We start from the raw sequence: 27,662 nt of genomic DNA on the forward strand, positions 1-27,662 counted from the left end.
CTCTCTCTCTCTCTCTCTCTCTCTCTCTCTCTCTCTCTCTCTCTCTCTATTGTTTGCCTGATCTTTCTGTTCAAATGTCTCTCTCTGTGTCTTTCTGCTGGTATCTGACTCCTTTGGATATGTCCAGGTCCACACTCTGGAAGTCTCTTATGATTTGTTTGAATCCCACAGATCCACACCCTCTTACCAGTGTGTGTGTGTGTGTGTGTGTGTGTGTGTGTGTGTGTGTGTGTGTGTGTGTGTGTCCGGCTTCATGGCCCGGGGCCTGTTAGTTAGTGTCTGGGCCGTGCAGGTCAGCCGAGGGATGGAGGGATTGTTTGCTCTGGATGTGAGTGAAGCTCTCGTTACAGTGGGGGGAGGGGCAGAAGGAGAGCAGTGTGTGTGTGTGTGTGTGTGTGTGTGTGTGTGTGTGTGTGTGTGTGTGTGTGTTTGTACATTTTGTGGAGAGTCTATGATTGTTCAGTAGCTAACAGATTTTATGAAAATTTCCAAAAGCGATATTACTCTAAAGGCCTCTGTGGTTCCTTAGCGACTGTACAAAGTCCTCCATCTGGACGTAGGAGTCTTAAGAGTTTTTCTGATCTGCCACCTCCCTCCATGGTTAACATATGGTTACGTTTAGGTAACTAACACTACTTGGATAAGGTTTGGAAAGACTGTGGTCGTGGTTCTGACTGTTGAAAGAGGCAAGATCAAAACCGCAGTCCGGTGTGTCAAAGTCTAGCGTTTTGACCTTTTTGAGGAGTGCAACATCGTCAAGCTACTGCTACATCTTTATTCCTACTATAAGACACTCAGGGGAAATGTAAATTTGAGGAATGTTAAATGTTTGAACATACTGTTGTATTTCCTTTGTGTGTCAGTTGGAAGAAGGGCTGTTTGTAGCTTAACATTCCTCCACAGTGTTGGATCCTCCTGTAACACGCGCATTGGCTCCACATTCTGATTGAATATGTATTCTTTGGGTTACTTTTTTTTCTCCTTCGTTTCCTCCTCACATCGCGCCGGCCATGTGTGAATGTCGAGCTCTGACAAAGCAGTCATGACCAAACACCGCCTGTCAGCCTCGCTGCCTCGCTGCCTCAGAAGGAAAGCAGAGCAGCGAGCGTCACATCTGTCTTCTCCCCGATGTTGAAAATCATTATAATTGAAAGGAAAAAAAATGAAGGAAATATTGCCAGAAATGTATTTGGAGGCCATATTATAAATTGGGGTTGCGTGCAGGAAGAAAGGCTGCTCTGTGTAAATCAAGATTATGGTTCTGATTTACATTTTTTTTCATCAAGTTATTCATCAATATGAAGTGGGACCAAAACACTGACAGGGATTTAACAAAGTACGGGAGTGGGCTGAGTGATGACCCTCAATACTTTGTACCCAATCAAATGTGCCTGTAACACTAATAATTCTGACACGTTTTGTCAGTTTTATTCTTGTAACTTATTCTTTAATCAGATACTTCCTGAACTAAAGATATATGAAGAAACAATGTTTGGCCCATTTTTTTTTTATCAAAAAGAGTTGTGTAGTAAAACACATCTTTCTTTCTTTCTCAAATTACTCAGGGACTTACTTGTATTGAAGCATTTGAGCTCCTGTCCTATATGGAGATGCCGACTGGGAGGCTTTTATTTTGAAGTAGTAAAAATGTGACATTCAGGAGTTTTATTGTTCAGAGTTTGAGTACAATTTGCAAAATAAATTCCAAATTTCTGTTGCCCAACAGATCCATGTGGATTGTGGAACATTGACTAGTGGAGAAAAAAGAAATATAGCAAATAGGAGCAAACCTGAAACCAGCTTTGTGTTGGACAAAGAAACAAACATAAGTCTTAACACCGCTCCCAGGTCTTTGAAATGGATCTGTTGGTCTGGCTGTCTGTTGCAGTCGTGATGCGCGTGACTCCACTGGAAGCCCTCTGAAGCCTTAATGTTCCCCCTAAAACCATCTGCATCTCGACTAGATATAGTTTAATTTATCACTGTGACTAAATAATCATATCTCCATCAGTTAATCAGTATTTGTGTCCAAGACATTGGAGTGTAATCCAGGCTGGAGAGATCATTTCTGCACGGCGTGTCTCTCTTCCTGTTATTTTTCGGTGAACGTGGTTTTATTTGAACACCTGATTGCTGTTTACTGCTCCGTCACACATGAACACATGGGAGTAAACTGTGGTCTCTTTTATTTTGTCTTTCAGAGTGCGGCTGCCGCTCCCAGTCCAGTGATGGGCAACATGCCACCAAATGATGGCATGCCAGGAGGACCCATGCCCCCGGGCTTCTTTCAAGTAAGGAGAAGAACTTTCTGACTGACTTCATCCCTCACCCACCCCCGCCTTCACCCGTCACACAACAACATCACACCACAGCCCCCTGCCGCCCCTCCCGTAGCCACCGCTAAGCCAATCCTTCTGTCTCCTCCTTCTTTTTTAGCCTCTTTAGCTGTCTTAATCCCTGTCCAGATGTGTTCCCTTCTCTGTCTCTCTGCCTCCGTCCCATATGTCCATGCTCGGGTTGTTAACTCCTGGTGCTCTGTCTGGAGCTGACTCCCAAAGAGCTCGCTGTATCTGCCCAAATATGAAGTGTTGGTGCTAGTAGATGCTTTATTTTTTTTTTTGGGGGGTTGAGCAGAGGAGGCTATTATCTGTGGTTTGTGCTACTTGTGTCACTAATTCCTTGTGTCACCACTGTTCTCTGAAGGCTTTATCTGAGGCTGACGAGGTCACTCTCTCTCTGTTTCTCACTCTCTATCTCTCTCTCTTGCTATCTCTCTCTCGCTCTGTTTCTCTCTCTCCATCTCTCTCTCTCTCGCTCTGTTTCCCTCTTTCTATCTCTCTCTCGCTCTGTTTCTCTCTCTCCATCTCTCTATCTCGCTCTGTTTCCCTCTTTCTATCTCTCTCTCGCTCTGTTTCTCTCTCTCCATCTCTCTCTCACTCTGTTTCGCTCTCTCTATCTCTCTGTTTCTCTCTCTCTCTGTGTTTCTCTCTCTTTCTCTCTCTCTCTCTCTCTCTCTCTATATATATATATATATATATATATATATGTATATGTATCTCTCTCTCTCTCTGTTTCTCTCTCTCTCTCTGTTTCTCTCTCTCCATCTCTCTCTCTCACTGTGTTTCTCTCTCTCTCTCTGTTTCTCTCTCTTTCTCTCTCTCTCTATATATGTATATATATGTATGTGTATCTCTCTCTCTCACTCTGTTTCTCTCTCTATATATATATATTTCTCTCTCTCTCGCTCTGTTTCTCTCTCTCTTTATATATGTATATATATACGTATATATATATATACATATGTTTCTCTCTCCCTCTGTTTCTCTCTATCTCTCGTTCTCTCTCTCTTTATATATATATATATACGTATATATATATATATATATATATATATATATATATATATATATATATATATATATGTTTCTCTCTGCCTCTGTTTCTCTCTCTCCGTCTCTGTTTCTCTCTCTGTCTGTCTGTCTCTCTGGTTTTCTCTCTCTGTTTCTCTCTCTCTCTCTCTGGTTCCATCACTCTCTCCTTACTCTCTCACACACGAACATGCACACACGCAAGCCTTATTTAAAACACATTAAGCTAGTTACACTTTCAAAATCTAAAATATCTGCACCCACAATGATATTAACCGAATTGGCGAAGGTGAAAATTCTTTTTCACCTTCCCAATTAGCAAATTCTTTTTAATTATTATTATAAATAATCGCTGCAGGCTATATAAATAATGTGAAAGCATCAAAAAGCTCAAACCACGGCTGTGGCCTGAGTACTTCCTGCTGGCTATATCGCAACTTCTCTACATGATCAAATAAAGACTTGATATTGGACAACATCAACACATAGTACCCAGTAATCCTCAATGCATACATATATATGACCATAAAAACAACCATTTTTATAGTGTGTTTCTGATTTTCATAGTTTAAGCATATCATGTTGTTATAGATTGCTACTCACTATGATTTAGAAATAATACAATAAAACCATGACTGAGATGCGTTTGCCTTTTCAAATTGATATATAGCAAATGGCACCATTTAAGTTCTTAATAACACACACATTAATGGTGGCATTCTGACCCACTCCAAAGGGTCAATGTTCTGCCCATCACAATGTCGTAGGGCCCTCTCTGTCTACGGGCCCCTCAACCCCATGGGCCCCAATGCTACTGCACTGCCGGCACTGTCTGTATTTACGCCCCTAATCTTGAACAAGAATATGATTGTGATACTGTACACACAGTCCCCGGTATAAGTGCTGCTAAACGCTGTGTAGTTGACAGACACAGAGTCCCCAGCAGCAATAACGCTGTGAAGATGGCGACAACTCAGATGTGGAAGACCGGAAAACAATGACCATTCAGAGCAGACTGGGCTTTTTTTGGGGGGTGGGGGGTCTTAAAAAGACAGCAGCTCAAATGTAGCGTTTAAGAGAGATGGTGAAAACAGGTATACTCAGACCGACAGTATGAGAAAGTATGTGTGTTTTGAACAATAAAGCACGTCAACATGCTCGGGTCGGGACAACAACATGTGCAGGATGCCATAATGCTTTTCATGTTATTACTGATTAAGCATGTTTTACAAATGTGCTCCTATTGGACGTTTAGTACGCCTGATGTGTAAATACATACACTGTGGGACTAGCCATATGCCTGCGCTTTCTGGTGCTGGTTGATTGGCAGCATGTTGTGTGCTGTGCAGCCTGTGTGTGTGAGTGTGTAGGCGTGTGTGTGTGTGTGTGTGTGTGTGAGTGTGAGTTTGCAGGGGTCGTAGAGAATGTTAATGATGTATGAGCAGCGAGCAGGCCAGGGAGAAAGCTATCCGATGGTGTTGCATGAGTGACATTGCTTTCCATAAATAGACCCTGTGTGCATGGCGGACAGACAGAAAGACGGAAAGACAGACAGACAGACAGGATAGTCAGAGGGAAGACAGGGAGAAGAACGGCGGTTGATGGTTTCTTCCCAACGCCGCAAGATTCACTCTCCTCTCTTCTCTTCCCTTTGCTTAGCTCAGCTAATCTGAGCAGCAAAGCAGGCAAATGTAAAGAAAACAAAAACCTGCATAACGCACACACACTAAACCATCGACAAAAGGGTTTCTGCACATCCCCAAACTTCACATCCGACTTCCCTAAATCAAGCAGACGGTGTTGCCAGAACTGCAGCATATTTCAATGCGTTGTAGCGTGTTCATATGGTACCTTTCAACTTCAGCGAGAGCTAACACCACACACACTGCTTAGGTAGCTGACATTCACTCCCTGGTGAACTAATGGTTGCGGTCTCCGCTGAAAATGCAGGCTACTGAGTTTTCTGCAGTTCATTTATTCATTCAGATGAAGGGGAAGCAGATTCTCTCTTTTTTTTTATCGTTCGCTCCCACGTATTGTTGAGATTTTACTCACATCTCACTGCTCTCAGTTACACTGGAGGTAAGGTCAGTCATTTGACAGTGGGGATTTTCCACCTTTGTAAAAGACTCAACAATGGTTATTATGTTTTTGATGTGGGCTTGTGAATGGATTGTATCTGCTAAAGCTGAATTTTCTCCGTGCTTTAGTCATTTCTCATCTCCGGGTCTGCTACCTCCCGCCACCTTCTCCCTCTCCTCTCTCCTTCGTACGCCTGGCATCCTTCTCCATGACATTTCCTCACTCTCTCCATTTCCCTTGTCTTTGAAACTATTATTCTCTCTCTCTCTCTCACACACACACACACAAACACACACACACACACACACACACACACACTGCTTCGGTGACACATGCTTACTCACCAACTCCGTTCTGTGTGAACTGTTCACATGCACTCTCTGTGTGTGTGTGTGTGTGTGTGTGTGTGTGTGTGTGTGTGTGTGTGTGTGTGTGTGTGTGTGTTTCTGTGTTGCCTTACATTTTTCCCAGTTGCACTAGCTCTGTAATTAACATGGGTGACCCCAACACAGTCCTGGGAGAGAGGGATGAGGGGCAAAGGAGGGACAGTGGAGGAAAATGGAGGCAGAGGGTGCAGGAGGAGGGTGTGCTCCCCTAATCTGTCGCTCACAGGACGAGCCGGGCATCGAGTCCTGCAGACACAAAGAAAAGGTAGAAGAAGAGAGACATACTTTAGGTAGAAAGACCAAGGACGGAGGAGAAACGGGAGAGAAATGCTGTGTTTGGTGTGAGCATCTCTATACATTCGGTGTATAATCCTCCTCTCCTCTCAGCCAAAGTCCATCGCTGCTGCATCATGGCCCTCTGGGGAGGACAAGCAAAGGGGGAGATAGAGGGAGGGGGCTGCAAGGAGAGACAGAGTTAATGACAGAGAGGAGGAGAAATAGAGTGGAGAATAAGAGAGGACACTGAGACGTCAGGAAAGTCTTTCAAAAATGCTTTTTTATTGGCCTTCAGAGATGTGTGAGCACAGAAATGACAGCTGACGACAATAGTGGACAGTTGATGGATTCATCTCCCATCTGCTGCTTCGTAGATAGAAACAGAACGTATCAGGAAAAGGTTTTACTGTACAGGCACAAATATATACATATGGATATTTTATTATAAAATAATAAGGAGACAAAATCTGGGAGAAAGCTGCATAAATAAGAGTTAGTCTTCCATCCAAGGAAATTTAAATTAGATAAAATGCTCTTTTAGACATTGATGTAGTCCACCTGTCAAATAATGCGCCAAGAAAATCCTCTTTTTTTGGCTTTTATTCTCTGATCCACGCGACGTACGTCAAGTACTCGGAAACTTAATGCGCTCCATTAAGTCTGTAAACCAGTTAGGGTGGGGCAGCCGCTTGCTACTAAACTGGGAAGGCTCCTCTTGCCAACAAAAAAAAATAAAGAGATCCAAAGTCAAGGGCAGTGTGTTTTACTGCAGGTAATTGTGGCACTTCAGGGAGAACACCAAAAAGCACAACAAGAGGATTAGGTTTGATTACACGTTAAACAACAAGCAACCCGGCTATCAAAGACAAATCTGAGAACCTGTTCAAAGCTTAGACATGGCAGGCACAGGGCGAATTAGGGAGACATCTGCTCTCAGTCATTTATTTATCAAAGGTAAGATTGATCTCAGGGTTCATCCTGGACACTTGTATGACTAAAATGCATACAAATAAGAAAAAGTCATTTTTTTTAAATATGAAAGGGAGAATGAAAACCATTGCTGATGAATGAATGGTTGTTCGAGGTGGTATTTATTATCTGTACGGGTCAAATCTTAAATATCGGTGTTTGTTCAGAGTCTTTTTTTGTACTTCCGTGGATAATGTAGACTGTTGGTGTAGATCCTGGGCGATTGAGCTCCAGGTAAATTAAAAAGGAAGGTTATTAGGTTGTCTTTATTGAAAATGCACATATTGCCCAAAATGAAAATCTAATTTAAGCGTTTGACTTCTTTTGACCACTGGACAAATGACGCCATCAGATTGTTTGTAAAAAAAATATATATATATATATATATATTTTTCCTGCCATGCCTCAAATGGCGTTGTGGATAGACGATCCAGAAAGAGACGAGAACACGCAGGCAAAACTTTTCCCTTCAACCTGAACTAAAGGAGAGGAACCATCTTTGCCTCACAGTGCCTCTGCTTATCCTTGAGAGCGCCGCGGCAACAATGATACCTGACAATTCTCCTTGAATGACAACACACTTAAAAAATTGAGAGGCGATCCTCAGCATTGCTCCTCTCTGCCTGCCTGTAGCGACCGCTATAGACCGGCTTGATAACAGTCACTGCGGTTAAACAGTGGTTTCAATGTAGCCTTTGTCTCCTGCTGTGCGTGCTCCATCCCCATCGGCAGCACGTTGCCGATGCCTCACGCACACGCAACCACGAGTGTTGGGTGAAACTTTGGCTGTGCGAGAAGGTTGCTCTCAGGCCAGGGAGAGGGGTATCACAGATGTGTATAAATCATTTGGTGCCATCCTAACATGTTTAAACGGCCGTCCTCTGGGAGAAAACACCCCTGATGGCGTGTTCCCATCTCTGAGCTGACGTGTCGCCATAGAGGAGCCAGCAGAAGACCTACTGCTGCCACTGCCGCGCTCTCAGGAATGTTAGCAAGGAATGACAATGAGTGTGCACTCAGCGTGTGTGTGCGTGCGTGCATGCATGTGTGTGTGCGTGTGTGTGTGTGTGTGTGTGTGGTGCTGTTCCTCCCGGCTTTGTTTGTTGTGTTCAGTGATGCAGGCTGCTTTGTGTTCTCGCTCCCTGTTTGTGTGTGTTTGTGTGTGTGTGTGTGTGTGTGTGTGTGTGTGTGTCCAGTAGTTTGACGGAAGTTACACACTGCCCTCTAGTGTTGGCAGTTGTAAACAAGAGAAGCAAACTCAGGCGACTGCTGCTCCTCCATGCCTTTCTCTCTCTCCCTCCCTCTCTCTGTGTGTTAGTGGTCCATCAGGGGCAGCAGTGTGGGTCTTCCTTAAGCTGAAATGAGTGGTGGGGAGGCGAGGGGGTTGTGTTGATGGGTTTGTGGTACTGTGCCAAGCTGTTATCTCCTTAGCCGGGTAGAAAATGATTTTATTAATTGCTTCATTTAACGCTCCCCATGTCCCCCTCCTTCTTCCCCTCTCTTACACGTATACACAAACAACACCATGCAAACACACACACACACACACACGCGCTGCGCACACACGCCAGCCGAGCTACTTTTCAAACTCGCCCTGCGTACACCTCTGTGACAGTTGAAATGCACTCTCTCTCTCTCTCTCTCTCTCTCTCTCTCTCTCTCTCTCTCTCTCTCTCCCTCGCTCTCCCCCCTCTCTCTCTGCGGGGACCTGTAGAGAGAACAGTACGGCCATAAAGGCCATATGCTGGCCCATTCAGATGTAATAGCAGGAAGGCCCAGGGAGGCCCAGCCAGAGGAGCTATGCTCCATTATGGCACATTATAGAGAGGAACAAGAGGATCGCTGTGTGTGTGTGTGTGTGTGTGTGTGTGTGTGTGTGTGTGTGTGTGTTTGTGTGTGTGTTCGTGCGCGCGTGTGTGCGTGAAGAGATTGTGTATTACCTACAGAGCAGGGAATGTGTTCACACAGCCACATTGTGGGGACTCAAGACAAAAAGCTGTTCCCCACAAGATGAACTATTGCATTTTAAGGTTGAGACTTGATTTTTGATTAAAGTAGTTAAAGGATTGGGTTATGGTTGCACTAAAGGTTGGGGTTAGGCATGTAGTGCCAATGGTTACGGTTGGGGTAAGGCTCCGGAAAATGAATGTAAGTTAATCCAGTGTCCCCCTAAATGACTAAAACGAGGTTGTGTGTGTGTGTGTGTGTGTGTGTGGAGGAGAAGCAGACTGCTGTAGCTGGATCAGTGCAGCCAGACCCCGCAGGGGTGTCTTGTTAGACATACACACACTCTCTTTCACACACACACACACACAGACTGGCACATCAACAACAATAACCTCTGAGGTCAGACAGAGCTAGCGCTGCATTAGCCCCAGTGTGAACCTGCTGAGAGACAGAGCGAGCCAGTACAGCTGGTGTTAACCACCCAAAACATACACACACGGAGTGGCAGAACAACCACAGTGGCACCGGTACAAACGTCAGGGCTGTGCCAACACATCCAGAGTACACTGTATGTACAACTAAATCAACATTTCCAGATTGTTGAATAGATTATTGACCGGCTACTTGTTGTGTAGCCGGTTAATAAGAGGCTCCATTGAAGACGTGACCGCTCCTCAGATGAGCCGTTCTCACGACAACGAGATGAATTGAATCAATGCAGCGAAGAAAAGTAAACTGCCACGTCTCAAAATAATAGGAAGCACCTGTCTTGAGTGGCGTCACATGGTTTACCATGGTACACGAGAAAGGCATCACGATACCTCGCCGTTAAAAACGGTACGTTACCCAATTTTATCAGTGCCGCTACTTTAAGAATGACAGTTTTTTTAATAAGAGCTGCAGGCTATTTCCTGTGAGTAGGATCGCATTGGGAGCGGGATCCGCCGGGAGCGGACGTTTTTAACTTTGCAGCAGTCAAAAGAATGAACTGCAGATTTAGCAAGCGCTAACCAGAGGAATGGAGTCAACCAATGAAGTTGAAAAGACGATTAAAGTAGGCCATAAACCGCTCGACCCCCCAAAAAAACGCGAACACTACACAGCGCTTTCGACAGCTTCTGTGGTGTCTTCCTGATTTTTGCAGGTTTTCCCTCATCTACTTCTGACAGAAATTCCCAAAGAAAATACCGTTTTCAAAGCCTCTCCCGTCCACTTATTGAGGACCTTTAATAAGTGATATCTGGTTGCAAATATCACGTAAACTATCAAATAAATCGCATTACCTCAGGTACAGGTGCCATCAGAATACTGCAAATTTGTTGGCATTTTTAGTTTTTTGCCGTCGTTTCAGTATCGGTACCGAGGTATTTATGCAAGGTACGGTATCGGAGTCACAATGTTGGTATTGTGACAACACGAGTGCTGAGAGCCCTGCTGCCGCCGAGCTCAACACTTGTGCCTCGTTAGAAAGGGTTGTGAGTCCACGAATAAGTGCTTCTGCTTATCAGCAGTGTTGTTTTCCACGTGTATGTACAAGCTCATCCCTCCTGCCAAAACCGGAGCTCTTATACGGTGAGCCTGGCAGCGCCGCGGCATTGTATATGTGCCTGTGGGAACGCACTTGTTTCAAGCTGTCAGTCAGGCATGTTTATTTTCCCACTGTAGCAGCTCCCACAGGTTCCTGGTGCTCGGCTCTGTCGGCACTCCACCATGCCAGCCATGCCAACAGTGCACTCGCACAGGGAGGGCGGCGCAGTGGGCAGGGTGGGAAAGCGAGGGAGCGACAGAAGGGAGGGGGTGAGGTGGGGGAGGAGAGACTTGAAGGGAGTGTGTGTGTGTGTGTGTATGTGTGCAAGTGTTTGTGTGAGGCTGGTGAGATGTAGGTATCTGTGCAGCTGCATCCGTTAGGAAAGGCTGCAAACAGGCGAAAAGGGGCTCAAGTCTAGACAGTTACGTGTGGGGCATTAATCAAAGCTGGTCAACAGAAAATCCCGCCGACAAATTATTGACAGTAATTGTGAAAAATGACTAACTGTTCAAGACTAGAATTTCTCTCTTTTTTTCAGCAATTTAAAAGATTTTATGGCCAAAAATGGCTAAAAATGTACAGGTAGTGGCTTTAAGTAATAAATAAAACAGAATAAAAGCAACCATTTTCTAGCTGCAGCCTCTCAAATATGAGGTATTTTATCTTTTATTTTTCGTTCATATCATTGTAAATGTACTATTTAATTTAATTTCATTGAGGCAAAATGAGCGATTTCAATGCTGTGTAAATATGTACGGGATTTTTTTGGTAGACATTTTATAAGTGACCAATTACTTAGAGAATAATTACTGGATTAATCAAGTCTAGTATATTTATTCATAAAGCGGAAATGTTAAATCAATAAAGGATGCCTTATTGTGTGTACATGCAACTATTTCTGCATATTTGCTCAAAAAAATGAAACCCAAATTATGTAAACATGTCTACCAGAGAGTGTGTTTGTGTGCGTGTGTGTGCATGCATGTGTGTGTGTGTGTGTGTGTGTGTGTGTGTGTGTCTCAGGTTATATTGCACATGGGTAATCCCCTAATCCTTTAGCTTTTCACTGTGATGTTTGACACACACCTGTTGAAGTAGCAGCCCTCAGCAGCCTCTCACTACATATACTGTACATGCACACACATATTCAAGCCAACACACACTCAGCACCTGAAAGAAGGAGATTCTACTTTCACCTGTGGAAAAAAAAAAGGGGCGAGATCTCATATTCGCACTCATCACCACTCAGTTGCACCCCTCACACACACACACACACACACACACACACACACACACACACACACACCTACCTGTAATGTTACCTGATAGCAGAGTGCTTGACGGAGGCTCTGGCAGACTAGGAGATAAGCCTGGTCTGGCGGTGGGTGGTCCTCTTTCTCCGTATTGATGTTCAGGTAGAAACAGTTCTCTGTTGGAGCAGCTGCTGCTGGAGTCAGATGAGGATACTGTAGGAAGAGGCAACAAGGTCACTCAGACCTCTGATACTGTACTCACTTGAATGTACTTAACTCAGTGTTTGTTGTTGTTGTTGATGTAGATTAACACGAGAAACGGTTCATTCACTCTCAAAATGCAAACTGAAACTGCTGTTCGTTCACATACCAGAGAGTCAAAGAGAGAGAATTAGTATGTTCAACCTGGGACACATTTTCCATAATGTTGTTTGATTGGGTTCAAATATTTGGCACGTCTCCGCTGAGTGAAAGCGTGCACCAAAATCCAGCTCGCTTTGGCCCTTGACTGCGTGTCGGTCAGCACCGCCGCTGTCAAACTGGATGAAGCCGGGGGTGAAAGCAGAGACCCCGGCCTTCATTGCTTCGTATAGTTCTCCTTCATGCATCCCTTTGAACGCCCGTACGGTGTGGAAAGAAATGAGAAACACTTGACATCAGAGCCAATAATCTATTTTAAAAGAATTGGCGTAAGCGCCACAGAGTAATTTGTGAACGTTGATCAAACTTTTTTTTTATTAGAAGAAAATAATAACTGTTTACAGATTTCTGCAAGAAACGACCGCCTGCCAAAAACCCCACAGTGCTCGATATCAGACAGTCATCTGCAGCAGACGTTGCCGTTTGCCAGCAGGCGGCTAACTGCACAGTTTAGAAACCTGCAGGTCCGTGCTGGCCACAAGCACACTGGCACTGGAATCATTAGAAGCAATTTGTGAGAAAACTAAAATCGGAAGGAAAAATCAGAGAGAGCGGACCATTCAGGTGCTCCTCGGATCGTCACATCTCCCTAGTTGGGAAGATGCGCTCCATGTGTTCATGAGCTTTAGGTGCTAATGCGGAAACAACACAAACGCGTTATTGTATTTCTTAAACCACACGATTGAGTGGTTCATTTACATGAATTTTTCCAAATTGAGAATTATTTTTTTAGATTATTCCGACACATGAGTGCAGCACAAACGCCCTCTCATCTCATCTCCCATCTCCCAATTAAAGTGAATCATTATGTGTTTACCGGCACTGAATTGTGAATAATGGTACAGAGGAGTGGACCGTACCGGCCTATCCAGCATCATAATGGCAAAAATTATACAAAAATAAGACATTTTTGGAAAATACCAAGAATTATCCTTTGTGACTAAAGTCCACCTCTGGGTTTGATCTGACCTCATCCTGGCAACTAGCAATTCCTGTCCATGAAAATCAATCCTCTCCAAATGTCAGTGATTCCTTGTCGATGTGGCAGAGCAGATATAATAGTTGTTGTGTTATTATACATACTTAAATTGGACATACTGTCACCACTTTAATTACTTAATTAAAGCTGCACTGGGTGATATTGACCACTAGGGGGCAGAGACAAACAGAAACACGTTTTCCCATTGTACTGTATGTTTTGTTTAGTGGTATTGAGCAGCATTATTGTCCCACTGGAGTTGGGTCTCTAGTTATTTGATGAATTTAAGTTAAATATTTACTGGCCTTTTAGCCGTAGTTTGATTCAACAATTCATGAGAAAGTATCTACACGTACTGTATGTGTCTCCACCATGGCATGCCTGACACTATCTTTTCTTAATGAAAGTGCTTGTATTGTGTTTCATAGTTTCATATGTTTGGCTTGATGAAGTCTGAATTCAATCGCACAGATCAGAAAACCAAACCGGAAAAAAGCAGTTCATCGTTGACTCTCAGTGGGATTTGCAGCACTATTTTCACCCATAACAACAACAACAACCAATCCTTCACATTCAATTTCATTTGATTCAATCATACATTTCTAAATGCAGGTTTCAAATGTTGAACACATGAGAACGGAGATCATAATTAATGTATGTTCTTTTTTGTATGCTTGTGCATAACATAATCAGCTGTGGGGAAATTATATGAATTTTAACTTTTTTTTCAGATGGTCGATTCACCCCAATTACTTCGACTACTTTTTACAGAAGAAATATTCGCTATGAAAACTGGTGAAGGGAAAATTGCTATTGACTTAGTGAGCGTATGTCTTGTCTTGTTTTGATGCCGTGAGCATTTCATAACTTCCAATCGGAGATTTTGAGATATTCATCTGCATGGCGAAGTGAAACTGGAGGAAAGTTAGAAAATATGTCCATTTGGAATTTGTGTGAACCGACCCTTTAAACGTTATACCACGTTATCCTTTCAGTGAATAACTCCAGCGCTCGCCCCGAAGAGGGACTCGGGGCAAGGTTGTTCCAAAATAATCTTTTTTGTCCCAAGCAGGTTTGAATATCACCAAAGACATTTCCATTTATTGACGTCTTGTTGAATTCTTTTCTTCCCCAGGGTCCTCCAGGGTCTCAGCCCTCCCCTCACTCGCAGCCCCCCCCACACAACCCCAGTAATCCCATGATGGGACCTCACGGACAGGTAAGGCGTGAACGTTAACCCTCTTCTCTTCATCCTCCGCGTTGTAGTGTCGTGTTGTCGAAGCCCACACTCTCACGCTCACTCGTTCACACAACAACATCGGCATAAAGACCGGCACACGGGTCGCTTGTTGTGCTGGCAGACAGGACAGGCAGCATCCACGGTGGTGGGTTGGATGAATAATTTAGCTGTGTTGGCCCCGCTGTAAGGAGCGGAGGTGCATCTGGAGGGCCTTCTCTCTCCCTCACCCCGGCGCTCACCACCCCATAGTCCATCAATAGACCATTAATATTGCAGCAACAGCCTGACGCGGCGCAGCTCTTCGTGCACAAGCGCCCACCACAACATGGTCGAAGGCGGAGCGGAGAGGAGGGGAAAGGTAGACGGGAAGGGAAGGAGGAGGAAGGAGGGAAGAGGGTTAAAAAGAAAACAGTAGTAAGCCAGTCCTCGCCTCAAGGGCTAAGTGGGCTTATGTAATTCGTCCTCTGCTCGCCCCCGAACACGCATGCACATGCACATGCAACGGCACACAAGACACGCGGCACATAATTACCAGTGGGAGCCGGTCTCCTGTTGTATCTGTGTTGTCTGTGCTTATCTCTGTGTGAAAACGATAATATGAACATTATTCTGCTCATGCTCCGTGACCAAAACACACAACTCTCACCCAATCGGCATTCGAATCAGCGTGTTCCCCCTCGATACCAAAATAGTTGGATTAATTCTTCTCATCTGACGCTGACATATGGCTCACTGGATGTGGGTATTTGTAGTTGCAGCAGCGTCCTCTCATAGGTAATTCTGAAAACCATCTGTCTGGGGTGCGTTACATTATTCACTAGTTGTGCGCTGTGTGTGTGTGCGTGTGTGCGTGCGTGTGTGTGTGTGTGTGTGTCTCGGCCAGCCTGCTCTTGTCCCCTCTCTGCTGAGGCATCTATGTGGAATGGTGGATTCACTTTCTGTTATGAATCACACAATCCCGGCCGCGTTATTGCAGCTCTGGTGTTTGGTGATACGGACACGGTGAGAAAAATGTCCTGCACAAGTGCAGCTGCACAAAACAGACAAACCATTTGGATGTAGAACACCTCCACCTCTGCTCGTACGACTTCATCCTCCCCACCAACTATGTCATGTTCTTTTCTGCTCCACCTCCTCCTCGCCCTACGCTGTTCCTCCGGTCCAGGTTTCCGACCCACGCGTTGTCTCCCTCGCTCTTATCTGTCCTGCTTTGCCTTTATCCTAATGGATTTTACCACCTGAGGTCTTACTTTCCAAAACTTAATGACACGCCCCTCTTCCTTGGCGGATGTCACACAGCTGCTCCAGAGCATTATTCTTCAACACAATAGCTCCCCCTGCTGACATGTAAAGGCAACACCTCCAAGATGTTCAGGTTCGCTGGGTCTTTTGTGCGTCGTTTCACTGCCTACGAGTGTGAGTGTTATTTAGGTTTGTCTGTCATCGGAGGTTAACTTTGGAACTCACTTTATGGAGAAAGAACAGATTTGCCCAGATATACGCAGAGAGTTTGTGTTTAATAAAGGCTGATTGTAAATGTATTGTTATCGTAATATTGGGGGTTTTAGTAGTCTGTCGAGATCTGCACTTAAAAACTTACTTAAACTTGACCTCTTATTTAACTTGATCAAATCTATTGAGATAAAAACCTCTTTAGGGATGGAAATCCGGCCAAGAAGGCAAAGTTCAACCTTGAGTCCACGTCATTTCATACCTTTAATAAAACCACAAAAGAGGTGAAATAGACCCAGATAAAGTACAATACATACGGACACAGTTTGTTTGTGGTTTACACTTCTAATAACTTTAGTTTAAAACTGGCTATAGCGAGATCAGGGTAATATTTCGTAGAAGTACAAATGTATCACCTTGTGTTTATAGGTAAACTGCCTATAATGGCAATAAGATATATCAATGCTCCATCATGCACATGTGTGCAGTGATGAGTCATATAGCCTGAGTTTAAAAAATATCTCAAAGCAGCACGATAAACAGACACACACAAAATAATTAACGGCATCTTTAAAACCAAACGACCCGTAGACCAAGATTTATGGATGTGCCGTTGTTAAGCTTGAATTTAAAGTTGAATTTGACGTTCGCTGAGCGGATAATGACAACGGCCCGCTGAGGCATGTGCACTGTGGCGTTTTGTGTATTTTGTAATTCATGCATTGTTTCATCTGCATCAACGTTGTTAGAAGTCTGTTTAATTGCTTTGGCTGCATTCATTTGATCTTGTTGGAGGTTGTGGAAAGCAGCACCTTGATTAATTCTCCACGATGAACCGAACATTACTGTTTCTGTTCTTGAATCGATTGATTTTCGCTGCTGTCTTTGTAAATTAGACGCTAGATTTCCTGCTAATCAATGAAATGGCGCTGTTCCACTTGGAATCGCACTCGAGTAAAACAAGGTCGCGGACAAACTTATCCGTGATATTCCAAAGCCTGTCTATCAAGAATTCTAACAAGCATTCCTCTCCTGATCATCCTGAAACAAAGTAATTGTAATGTCCTTCTCGCGTCCTTCCTGCAGCCCTTCATGTCTCCACGGTACCCAGGAGGCCCAAGGCCCGCCCTCCGTATGCCAAATCAGCCTCCTGGGAGCATCCCCGGGTCACAGCCTCTCCTACAAAACAGCCTGGACCCCACCAGACCTCAAGGTATTGACCAACGCGTGGTGCTATTTCAGAGCGGCTGCGCTCTGCAGAGTAATCTCATATTGGCTTCTGAATGAGAACCTCATTTATGGAATTGTTATTGATCCAAACAGCGCTGCCGTTCTAACAAGCTGCACTCTGTGTTTCCCCACAGGACATCCAAACATGGGCGGCCCAATGAGGATGAATCCCCCGCGAGGCATGGGCGGCATGGGCCCACAGGTAGCTTTCCCAGAGACATCACTCCATCAACCGTGCAGAATAGAACACAAAGGATGGCGTGAATAAAGTCATGACAGTGGGTGGTGTCCTTCACCGCCACCAGCAGCCCACTGCACACCCACTCTGCAGCTGCCACGCACACACATTTGGTCGCTTTTTGAACAAACCCAATGTTTGGTTGCCCTTCATTAAAAGGCGACCATAAAAACGGCCATAATGTCAAGCCAGCAGCCTATAAACGGCATGCAGATAATCCATTCTTCTTTGCTGAAGAGATGCTTTAGTTCTGCCAGCCTCGTAACTTTGCGGTTTTAAATGTCAAAAGCGCTCAGATGATTAGCTTGGCCCTAACCAGAGCTCACCCGCTGCCAACGCCAGTCCGACGTGTTCAATCCTGCTTGCCCACTCCCACGTAGGGAGACTGCCCTGAGCGAGCAGCCCCCCGACACATTTTGACCAAAAAACAACAACAATGGCGCCAACTTTGGTTTACCTTTCATCACTTTAATTTCCAATGTAATTCTGTGTAAAACAGAAGATGCTTAAACAACAGTGTCCTTCTGAATTACCGTCACCAAACAGCTGCTTCATTCTGCAACCCAGCCACCTCCCGGTCCAACATCACCTCACACAAAGACACACACACACTCTCTCTCTCTCTCTCTCTCTCTCTCTCCCTCTCTCCCCGTGCCCCTCGGCCCCTCTCTGTGCCACCCTGGCTCGGTGACTTTGGCAGTGAACGCACCAGCAGCTGGTGTGGCATCTGCTCGACAAGTGTAATCGTCTGCTGAACAAAACTCTTCCTCTGAGTGGAGCTGCTCTCTGGCCTTCCCCCTTACTCACTCTCTATCTAGTCCTCTTTCTCTCTCTCTCTATGTCTCATTCACACACACGCACACGCACACACACACAATTAGACGCGTGTAGTACGAGCCAAACTCGCCTGCTGGGCAGCCATGAAAACATACACGCAAACACACAGGGAGGGGAGGAGACGCACAACGTACAGACGTACACAAACACCCTCACGCACAGCTGTCCTCTTTCGCACATCACATAATTAAAGACTAGTTAGAGGGAGACACGATGGTCGCTGACCTTCATTAGGATTCAAACCTTCAGACGGAGCAGGTGTGAGACGCCGCGCTGACTGTGTGCTCTTCTTTGTGCAGAACTACGGCGGAGGAATGAGGCCTCCTCCAAACTCCATGGGGCCAGGGATGCCGGGCATGAACATGTTAGTAGATTGGAAAAGAAGTTTTGTAAATGTTTGAATGAATTCTGCCTCCAAATTACGGTTTAGTTTTAGTTTTAGTTTTAACCGTTGTTGCAAGCAGTTTTTTCGCCACGTCAATTGCTGTGGGGGATGTGGGGACGTGGCAAAATATATATATAAAATAAAAAATATGTATATAATTTGAAAAGATTGTGTACGTACAATTCCAGTGAGTGTGGTAAGACAAACTAGAACTTGCTGCAGCATTTGGCGTTCACTCTTGTTTCTGCTATTTTTGACTAATTTGTTCCTGGATCTCATCATAATATAAGTGAGAAAAGATAATTACTATCACCAACATGTTGTGGAACCTGGATTTACAAAACTGAGATTCATTTTTTTATTGTGAAATGAAACTCTGCTTAACCCTTGTGTTGTCTTGGGGTCAAAATGACCCGTGTACGAGTGTATATGTATGTGTGTTGATGGGTCATTTTGACCCCAAGACAACACGAGGGTTAATTAAAAATCTGAATTTACTGATCGTAAACCAAGTTTTGCTAAACTATGATGAGACCAATCTGAGATGAACTTAATCCTTGTCGGTGCAACCTAGCCTTACAGAGCTTTGTACCATACTATGGAATATGTGCTGTATTGATGCACCTACAAAACCATCCCACATAGCATGATGCATGCAACTTTGCTGCGAGCCAGAAATCATCTATTAAATATGTGTCTGTCTGTCTGCGTCTCCAGGGGTCCTGGTGGAAGAGGGCCGTGGCCGAACCCCAACTCCAACTCAGTGAGTCACGCTCTCTTACATCTTCGTCTCCTCCATCGCAGAGTGTGTTTACAATAACTGTGTCTCGTGTTTTGTTTCACCTCGGGTCTATTCTCTCCACAGATAGCTTATTCATCTTCATCTCCAGGCAACTATGTGGTAAGTGTCCCGTCACGGACTCGTGTTCGACCACGGGCCATAAATTACCTGTCATGCCGTGATATCTAGCAGGCATGCTGCCATCTAGACTCAGTCGGCACTCATTTCTCTTTTGCTCGCTCTTCTTCGCCCCTCAGGGCCCTCCAGGGGGAGGCGGCCCACCAGGAACTCCCATCATGCCAAGCCCCGGAGGTGAGTTATACACTTCACTTTCGCTTCTGGTTTCTACTTTCATCCGGCGTTCACTGAACACACGGCCTCTGTCGAAGAAACATCAAACCCTTTCTCTGTGAGATTCACATCTCTCTCTGGGAGAGACAGTCCGTGACAGCACTCTTTAAAGACTTGAGTCTTTTTAAGTAAGGATTTTTATCAGTGTAAAATATTGTTAAAGTGGTCAAATATGCCACTGACATATGTGATGATGCAATGCGTGATAAAAGATGTGGTGTGGTACCGCGCTTGTCATCTGTGCTTTCTAGTTCAGGAGCATTCTGGGAAATATTCCCGTGTTGTTAGATGTTTTCCGTCATTGTGGAGACAGCTGTGCAAAAGGGCAGCAGCGGCGTGTCAGCCGGCAATCAAACGAGCGATCCGTCTCCGCTCTGACCCATCAATCTCGCGTCTCTGTGGAGGGTTAGCGGAGAACAAAACACTGCGGGCTGATATCCCGTGGATGTCCTGTTTCTGCTGGCCTGCGGAGAGCTTCTTTTTGTGTCCACTATTTATTATTTATATACGTACCTCTATTGTGATACGTTGCCGGGGCAACCTTTTTGCACAAAATGCTCCTGCTCACACGTACACCGGGAGGGGAAACATATTTCCACTGCAGTCGCCAAGACTGTACGTGCACACACACACACACACGCGCGCGCACGCACAAACCTCCCACGAAAAATGCACACCTCCCACTCAGCAGTGCCCCCCCCTCCTCCAGTCACGACAGCACAAGCTAGATTCAGGCAAGATCTCTCCACCACTTTGCACACACACACTACATCCATCTCCTCCCCTGTCTTTCAACCTGATATTCTTATTTATTTCCCCCTGCTTTCCCTCAGCCTTCCACTCACAACTTTCAGCCTGCAATGTCAGATCAAGGTCACCTCATCCTCCTGAATCTTTTCAGGACACACAGGAGCGACACAACATGTATCGCTTGATGCCACGTGTTCATATATGAGGACTTCTAATCTCCTGCATGTAGGAATACGAGGGAATGGGTTTCTTGTGTGTCGATTGATTGACAGACAGATTCACTGACATCATGTACTGGCACTTGAAGTAACATACTGGTGGGCCTCGTCCTGTACAGCAGGAATAAGAACATGTCTGGGCTCCAGCTGACTGAATTGTACAAATGGCTGAATTAAAGTGAAACATTGTCGAATGCAGTGGAAGACAGTGTCACTCCAGCCGTTTCTGTGCCGCTGAGCTCATTATTTTCCATTTATTACCCCATTCCGTACCCCAAACCCACCTTATTTGGGGAATTCTTGGATATAAGAACCGACGGCGATAACTTGTCTGTGATTCTCTGGGGGAAGAAACTGCTTTACAGTATCCTGATTTGAAGTATCATTATTATTATTCATAGATTCGACAAACTCAAGTGAAAACATCTACACGATGATGAACCCTATCGGCCCCGGTGGAAATAGACCCAATGTAAGTATTGTCATCTTGATCGATTTTGAACTACGATTAAAAGTACAGTGTGTAGGATGTGGTGGCAGATTGCGAAAAAACACAACAATTCTTCATTTCAGGTGATTCTTTACTAATGAAAACATAGTTATGAATATTACATTCCATTTCTGCTCATAGAGCTCAACAGTGAGGTTTCGGAAGTGAAACCCCCTTCATAATAATTATACATAATGGCGTAACCCTCCATGTTAGACTTAGCTTGAGCCATGATGTTGTGAAATGACTGTACATTCTCCTGCAGAATATATATTTATATATATATATATATATATATATATATATATAGTATAGTATATATAGTATGATATCAACCTTCTTTGAAGAAAACAATGTTTTATTCGCAACGTCATGGAGATGAACTACACTACCCACAATCCTAAAGTGTAACAGCAATGTCCCTGATTGGTGGAGCTCGCTGTTACCATGGAAATACTTACAGCACCCGCGGGCGGCTGGTGAGGGTCCGTGCTCGTACAGGCTGCCCATACGGCCGGCTCCCGGGCTTCAAACCGGGCCAGCATGGCGGCTCCTTTGGAAACTTTCTCTTAGATTTCACAAACAGTTCACTGAAGTGTGTTTCCGACAACATTTGAGGCGAGACATGAGCCAACCGGTTACTGAATCTCTCCTTGTTTTACATGGAAAACATTTAGGATACGTAATAGTTCATAGGATGAGTAGTTCCTTTACTCCTAAAGTAATCATGAACATTTGTACCTTTGCTTTTCAATTTTACATTTTTTATTTTTCGCTGCGAATCAAATGTTTCAGGGTCACGATTCATCTCCTAGTTGGTTGGATAGTTCCATGCTTAAAACTTTTAATAAAAGACATTTCTGAAATGTCAATGGAGTAAATGAATGGGGATTTCACTTCAGGAACCAGCGCTTGTTGAAGAAGTGGGCATTCACTTTTGAGCTCGATAGATCCCCGTAATTGCTACTTTCTGGCCCTTTTAATAAATTTCACCCAAGATGTATTTGTCTAATCTACTCCACCGCCATGCTCCCTAAGCAGGGAAAGAGCAAGATAACTGACATTTGTACATTTGTTTCTTTAGTTCCCAATGGGACCGGGTCCTGACGGGCCCATGGGTGGGATGGGTGCTATGGAGCAGCATCATATGAACGGATCACTAGGTGAGTAGAACAAACACAAGGCTCAGTGCATGCAGCTTGCACAAGTAAGCTCCTGAGTCTATCCAGTGAAACCTGTTACTCTCTGTGGACAAAGGCCTTCAGAAGTGAGAGTCTGCCCTCTTGTGGCTGGTAGAGGAAGTGTCTCCCCTCCCCCTGGTATTGATCTCAGCTAAAACAGATTAGCGGGGCAGTGAGAAGGCCAATTGATCCTGAAGACGGATGAGACGTGATCAGTGAAGCCAGTGAGTTGGTGCTCATCTGTGTCTGAAACAAATAGCTTAATTAAAGGCCCTTCCCTGTGAGAGGGCAGGTTGTTTCTACTTGCAATGGATATCCTGAACTTGTGTTGAATTAGCAGCAGGAGCGCTGAGGGTCACTCGACAGTTACCTCATCATGATTCCGCTTTTCTCCTTTTTCCATTTCTGATCACAGGCTCTGGTGACATGGATGGGTTGCCAAAGGTAAGACTGACTGACTCTCTGTATATCTATCTATCTGTCTGTATATTAGCATGCTTTCTGTCTGTCTATAAGCGTGCTGTGTTCTTCCTGTTTCTGTTCCTCTGTGTTGCAGAATTCTCCCAACAACATGGCAGGCATGAACAATCCTCCCGGCACTCCGCGCGACGACGGCGAGATGGCAGGCAACTTTTTAAACCCATTCCAAAGTGAAAGTGTGAGTACAAGCGGAGACAACATACCTCTTAAGCTGGGAAGAAATTGCAAGACTTCATATAATCCTATTCACTTTTAGTAAGTCATTGAATCGCATATTTAAATCACTTGTTATAGATTACAGTCATACCTGCACAAATCTCCACCGGTGACCTGATCAAACAGCAGGATCACATTTTGATTGGGACAGTCGCCATAACTGAATATATTTGATACAATTGTGATTGCTCCATCTGGCCTGAGACTCAATCGAGGGTTGTGATATGTAAATGCTGTGTGCTTAATTGTCCAAGGTGACCTGGGGCTGGTTTCACAAAAATAGACACAAAAAAAATGTGATTAGATCAACCTAACAGTCACACTTCAGAGAGGCATCTAAATGCAGCTGATGCAACAAGCTGTCTAATTATTATTAGGGCCGTGCATTAAATATTAGAGGATTTTTTTTATTTTGCATTTCAAGCCGAACTGTTGCATTTTGAGAAAGGTGAAATGTTGAGGATAAATGTCAAACTTACGAGAATAAATCTACTAAATAAACTACCAGAGTGCATATACTGACAGTTTAATTGTATTCTTGACATTTCTACTTAAAAAAAATATAATTTTGTTACCTTATGCCTAATATTCTATTCTAAATTCATGGTTCTTCATCCTGAAATTATCCAACACGGTGCAGACATGTATCAGAGCTCCATCCATGCTTCACCAGCACATCAGACCTCAGGAATTGTTACCATGGAGACATGAGTCTTATTTCTGAGTTAGCCTCCGGGTAGGTCAGTTGGTGATACTGTCAAACAAAACTTGCATTAGACTAATCGAAAAGAAAATAAATGAAGACTTCCCTAACACTCCAGTCCGGTCTAAAACATCGCTGTGAAACCGGCCCCTGGGTCTAATTTGACCTCCAAACCAGTCCTCGTGGTGAACTGGAGCCGAGAATCGGTTATTTTATGTTGTGCTCAATTTCCCCAGCTTTACTCAACACACACACACATACACACACACACACACACACACACACACACACACACACACACACACACACACGCACAAACGCAGCATGCACAAACACCAGCATGGGAAAGAACCACATCATATGCTTTCTCTGCTGCATGGAGAGATTGTCATATCGTGATAATGAGACTGACATTTTGCTCCGGTATCTTCACTGTGTTCTGAAATTCCCTAACATCTTCTCCTTGGGCTGGACTCTGCTTTGCTTGCTGCTGGTTTACTGACCTAGAGAGGGTTTATGGTTATGTGCAACGCTGCAAGAGGCTGGGGAACTGGACATGGCATTTAGTTTAGTTAGTTGTATTGCTTTCATCTTGAACTGGGTAGCATATTAAGTTTAATATAGATTTGGCTTATCTTTTCTCCCCTCCCTCTCTTTTTTTCTCTCTTTACAGTATTCACCCAACATGACGATGAGTGTGTGATTTTTTTTTTTTTTATTTTATTTTTTTTTTATTTTATTTTATCTTTTATTTTATTTCTTTTTCATCTCCCCTTATCCCAATCTCCCTCTCCCATCCACCCCGGTGCGTCTTGCATTACCCTCCTCTCCTCCTTCCTTCCTTCCTCCTCCTCTTCCTCCTCCTCGTGGACGGTGTGCTGTGCCACACAGCCTCTGGGGATGCACCTGGAAAGCAGGACTCCCCTCAAGGGCCCTCATCCCAACGCCTGTAAAATGGGTTTAAGAACATGAAAAGGCCTCCAAGCAACAGGAAGGGTCTCTGCGCAGATTCTTCTCCGCCTGCCGGGCCTCGACACGGGCCCTCGGACAGTAAGAGCCCGAAACTGCTCCAAGCCTGTCTCTCCCAAACCCAAAACCCCGCCCTCGTGGGTGGCATTCAAGCCCAAACAAGATGCCCGCGCTGCATCTACCACCACTCCATCATATCACACTGATCATAACTTATGAGGGCACGCAGTTGTTGACTGACAGGGGCCGAATACCCTCATTCAAAAACTCCTGTGTCAGGAATGATTTAAAAAAAAATTCAAAAAAAAAGTACAAAAAAGTAATTAAAAAAAGAACTGATAATGTTATTCTAGGGCAAGAATTAAATGTTTGTATTTTTATGTTGTTGATGGTAATATTATTGTTATAATTTTCATAATTGATATTATTCTACTAATGTAGTTATGATTTCCTGTAAAGGGCACATTTTATCTCAGCAGCAGCAACAACAATGACAGAATAAGCACACACTCAAAAAAAAAAAGAAAAAATGCACAATGATTTTCTGTTTACATGATTTTAGGTTATTTGTCTGTCTTGTTTTTTCTCTTTGTCACAGTCTTTCTCACTTCACATACCTCTCCTCAAAACTTCTTCCGGGCTCGTAGCTCGAGTCTTTGCCATCTTTATGTTTATAGCCCTGTTCGTATAAATGTTCAAAGCATCAGTGATCGGGGTAATTGGCTGTCTCATCTAATAGTTTACTATCTCGGCTAAAACTATCCACACAGCATTTTCATAACTCTGCCCTTTTCTGGTACAAAGTGTCTGCTGATGCACCTCGATGATCCAATGTCTAGCTATCTTGTCTTAATCAGCACCCCTTCTCACTATGTTCTGCTGCATGGCAATGGCTCTGAGGTGCCAGTTTTCATTCAGTAAAAGGCAGAGCAAGAGAGCATCTCTTCTATGGATTTGGTCTTGTCTGTAAATACAACATATTTAGCTTGTATTGTGGTTGTTTTATTATTTGTTATTTACAAGTTGTCTGTGGTGTCTTCCCTTCCATCACCTTGTTTTGATTTATAACCTCACTGTGGACTCCAAGTGGCACTGTTTTCCTCCCAGGGTCCATTCTGGTCTCTCGCCAATGTCTCCTTTCTTTTGGAATGGGAGATATTGTGGGACCTCAGAGACACTTATGACACACTTGCTTGGAGTTTGGGGTGAACATACAGATCATGTACGATCCACCTTCTTAACCCAGACAAAGACGGGCTAAATAACTGGCTCCCAGTCGACCAGTTCCCTCAGCGAGCCCCAATGCGTGCAGGATAATGGATCCGGAGTGTTGGGAGGATGTAGCAGCGCTGACGGTGGGAGCAGAGTGATGCACCCTGGGGTTAACCGACCATGCAGCCACATCGGTCTAGAGACGAGGAACAATCATGGGACACTTTTGTCATGGAGTTATTTCCATTATTTGTGGATTGTTTTCAGCAGATTATTTTTTATTTGAAATGTATTCAACTGAGAAAATGGAAGCCCGTAGAATCTGCACACAAAGAAAAGCATAGTTACATATTACGCTATTTAATTTTTTTGTTCTTTTTCTGTATGTTCTGTGCTCTTGGCCTGATCAACTCTCTGTCACGGTTTTCAAAGGGATACATTATCTCTCGCGGCATCACACTGCAGCACTTAGGTCATGGCTGTGTTCAAACCGACAATAACTAAACAACCATTGTAGCCTCTATGGGTGATGGTGACGTACTCATCAATTTTCTGATATCAATGTGAACAGATTGTACCCAGAGAACAGGGGAACGCTCCAGGATTTGGCTATGGGCGGCCTGGGAAACACTCTCTATGTGTAGTGACACACACCTCCCTTCTTTCCTCCCATCCCACCCCTAACCCCTCAAAACGTCCCCCCTCCCTTCTCTTTCATTTCCTTTTTTGTAAATACTGTATAATGCATTTTGATATCATTGACATGTTTTGATATGTCAGTCACTACCAATGAATACAGCTGAAAGTAAATTATAAATAAAACTGTCCATGTTTTTTTCATAGAGAAAGGATGCGCTGACTATTTGGCTCATGTGGCTAAATTTCCATAAAAATGTATAGAATACAGTAACACAATAAATGCAGACTGTATGCTAAAGACTTGTATGGTGGGGAGGATAGGACAGAGAGAGGACCGGACAGAGAGAAGCAGACAAGCTGTGGCGTCCTCACTCTGCCCTCGTCTCCTTATGTTTCTGTTAAATGTTACTATTGGCTTTGAATAATCATCTGAATCATTTTTCCAAAGGGCATCTTCTCACACAAAAAAAACATGTGACCTCTTATTGCAGTTTTTAATATGAAGGATTTTTATCAATTTAAGAAAACTTTTAAAAAGGTAAAAATACTTAAGAGAACCTCATTTTAAATTAAGACTAGATCAAAAAGTAACTGTGTCCTTTGCTATTCGCTCCTGTTATAGCGTTGTATAGATCGAAGCTCTCTCACTGATCCTCTCTCAGTCCTCTGTGTATATCGATCGTTGGCCATCTCTGTACTTCTATTGTGATGTATAATACTGTACCATTAGGAAGAGTTTCTGGTTGGGCGGGGTGGTTATGTTGACTCGGGGAGGGGTGGGGGTTCAAGGGAAGGGGATATAAATGATTCTCCTGTACCATTCATGGTCCTTTCTGATGACACGGCAGTATTCAATATGAAGCAGTCTGTCTCTTGGGTTTGCTTTGTATTTTCATGGTAGGATAGTTCAGAATCTTGTCTTAGGGACTTAGGTGTCTTGTGTAGGTAATAAAGATGTTCTTTGTATGTTTCTTTATATTGTAAAGTTTCTTTAGACTGAAAGAAAAACAGATAATTTGCTTATCAAAAAAGAAACAATGCATCAATAATAAATGTCATTTGATTTTTCCTTGCTGTTTGAA

The 27,662-nt window shown here is 44.0% G+C and overlaps 1 protein-coding gene across 11 annotated transcripts in view; it reads left to right on the forward strand.

The window, feature by feature from the left end:
• Positions 1–27,323, forward strand: part of ssbp4 (single stranded DNA binding protein 4) — a gene marked incomplete at its 3' end in the record, with an annotated part of 87,750 nt that extends 60,427 nt beyond the window's left edge. Inside the window, exons 5-18 of one of the 11 annotated variants that reach the window (XM_079220624.1) lie at positions 2,202–2,291; positions 14,344–14,427; positions 16,987–17,113; positions 17,265–17,332; positions 18,505–18,569; positions 19,308–19,353; positions 19,456–19,491; positions 19,629–19,683; positions 21,092–21,162; positions 22,265–22,343; positions 22,777–22,805; positions 22,918–23,019; positions 24,434–24,455; positions 24,652–27,323. In XM_079220624.1, the coding sequence (XP_079076750.1) occupies positions 2,202–2,291; positions 14,344–14,427; positions 16,987–17,113; positions 17,265–17,332; positions 18,505–18,569; positions 19,308–19,353; positions 19,456–19,491; positions 19,629–19,683; positions 21,092–21,162; positions 22,265–22,343; positions 22,777–22,805; positions 22,918–23,019; positions 24,434–24,455; positions 24,652–24,713 (936 nt within the window). Of the gene's footprint in view, positions 1–2,201; positions 2,292–14,343; positions 14,428–16,986; positions 17,114–17,264; positions 17,333–18,504; positions 18,570–19,307; positions 19,354–19,455; positions 19,492–19,628; positions 19,684–21,091; positions 21,163–22,264; positions 22,344–22,776; positions 22,806–22,917; positions 23,020–24,433; positions 24,464–24,651 lie in introns of those variants that run through there. The other 10 variants (XM_079220621.1, XM_079220625.1, XM_079220626.1 and 7 more) reach the window with 10 other exon arrangements.
• Between the last annotated feature and the right edge of the window lie 339 nt (positions 27,324–27,662).

The sequence above is a fragment of the Taurulus bubalis genome, assembly GCF_910589615.1.
Source record: "Taurulus bubalis genome assembly, chromosome: 7".
In the NCBI taxonomy this organism is placed as follows: Eukaryota; Metazoa; Chordata; class Actinopteri; order Perciformes; family Cottidae; genus Taurulus; species Taurulus bubalis.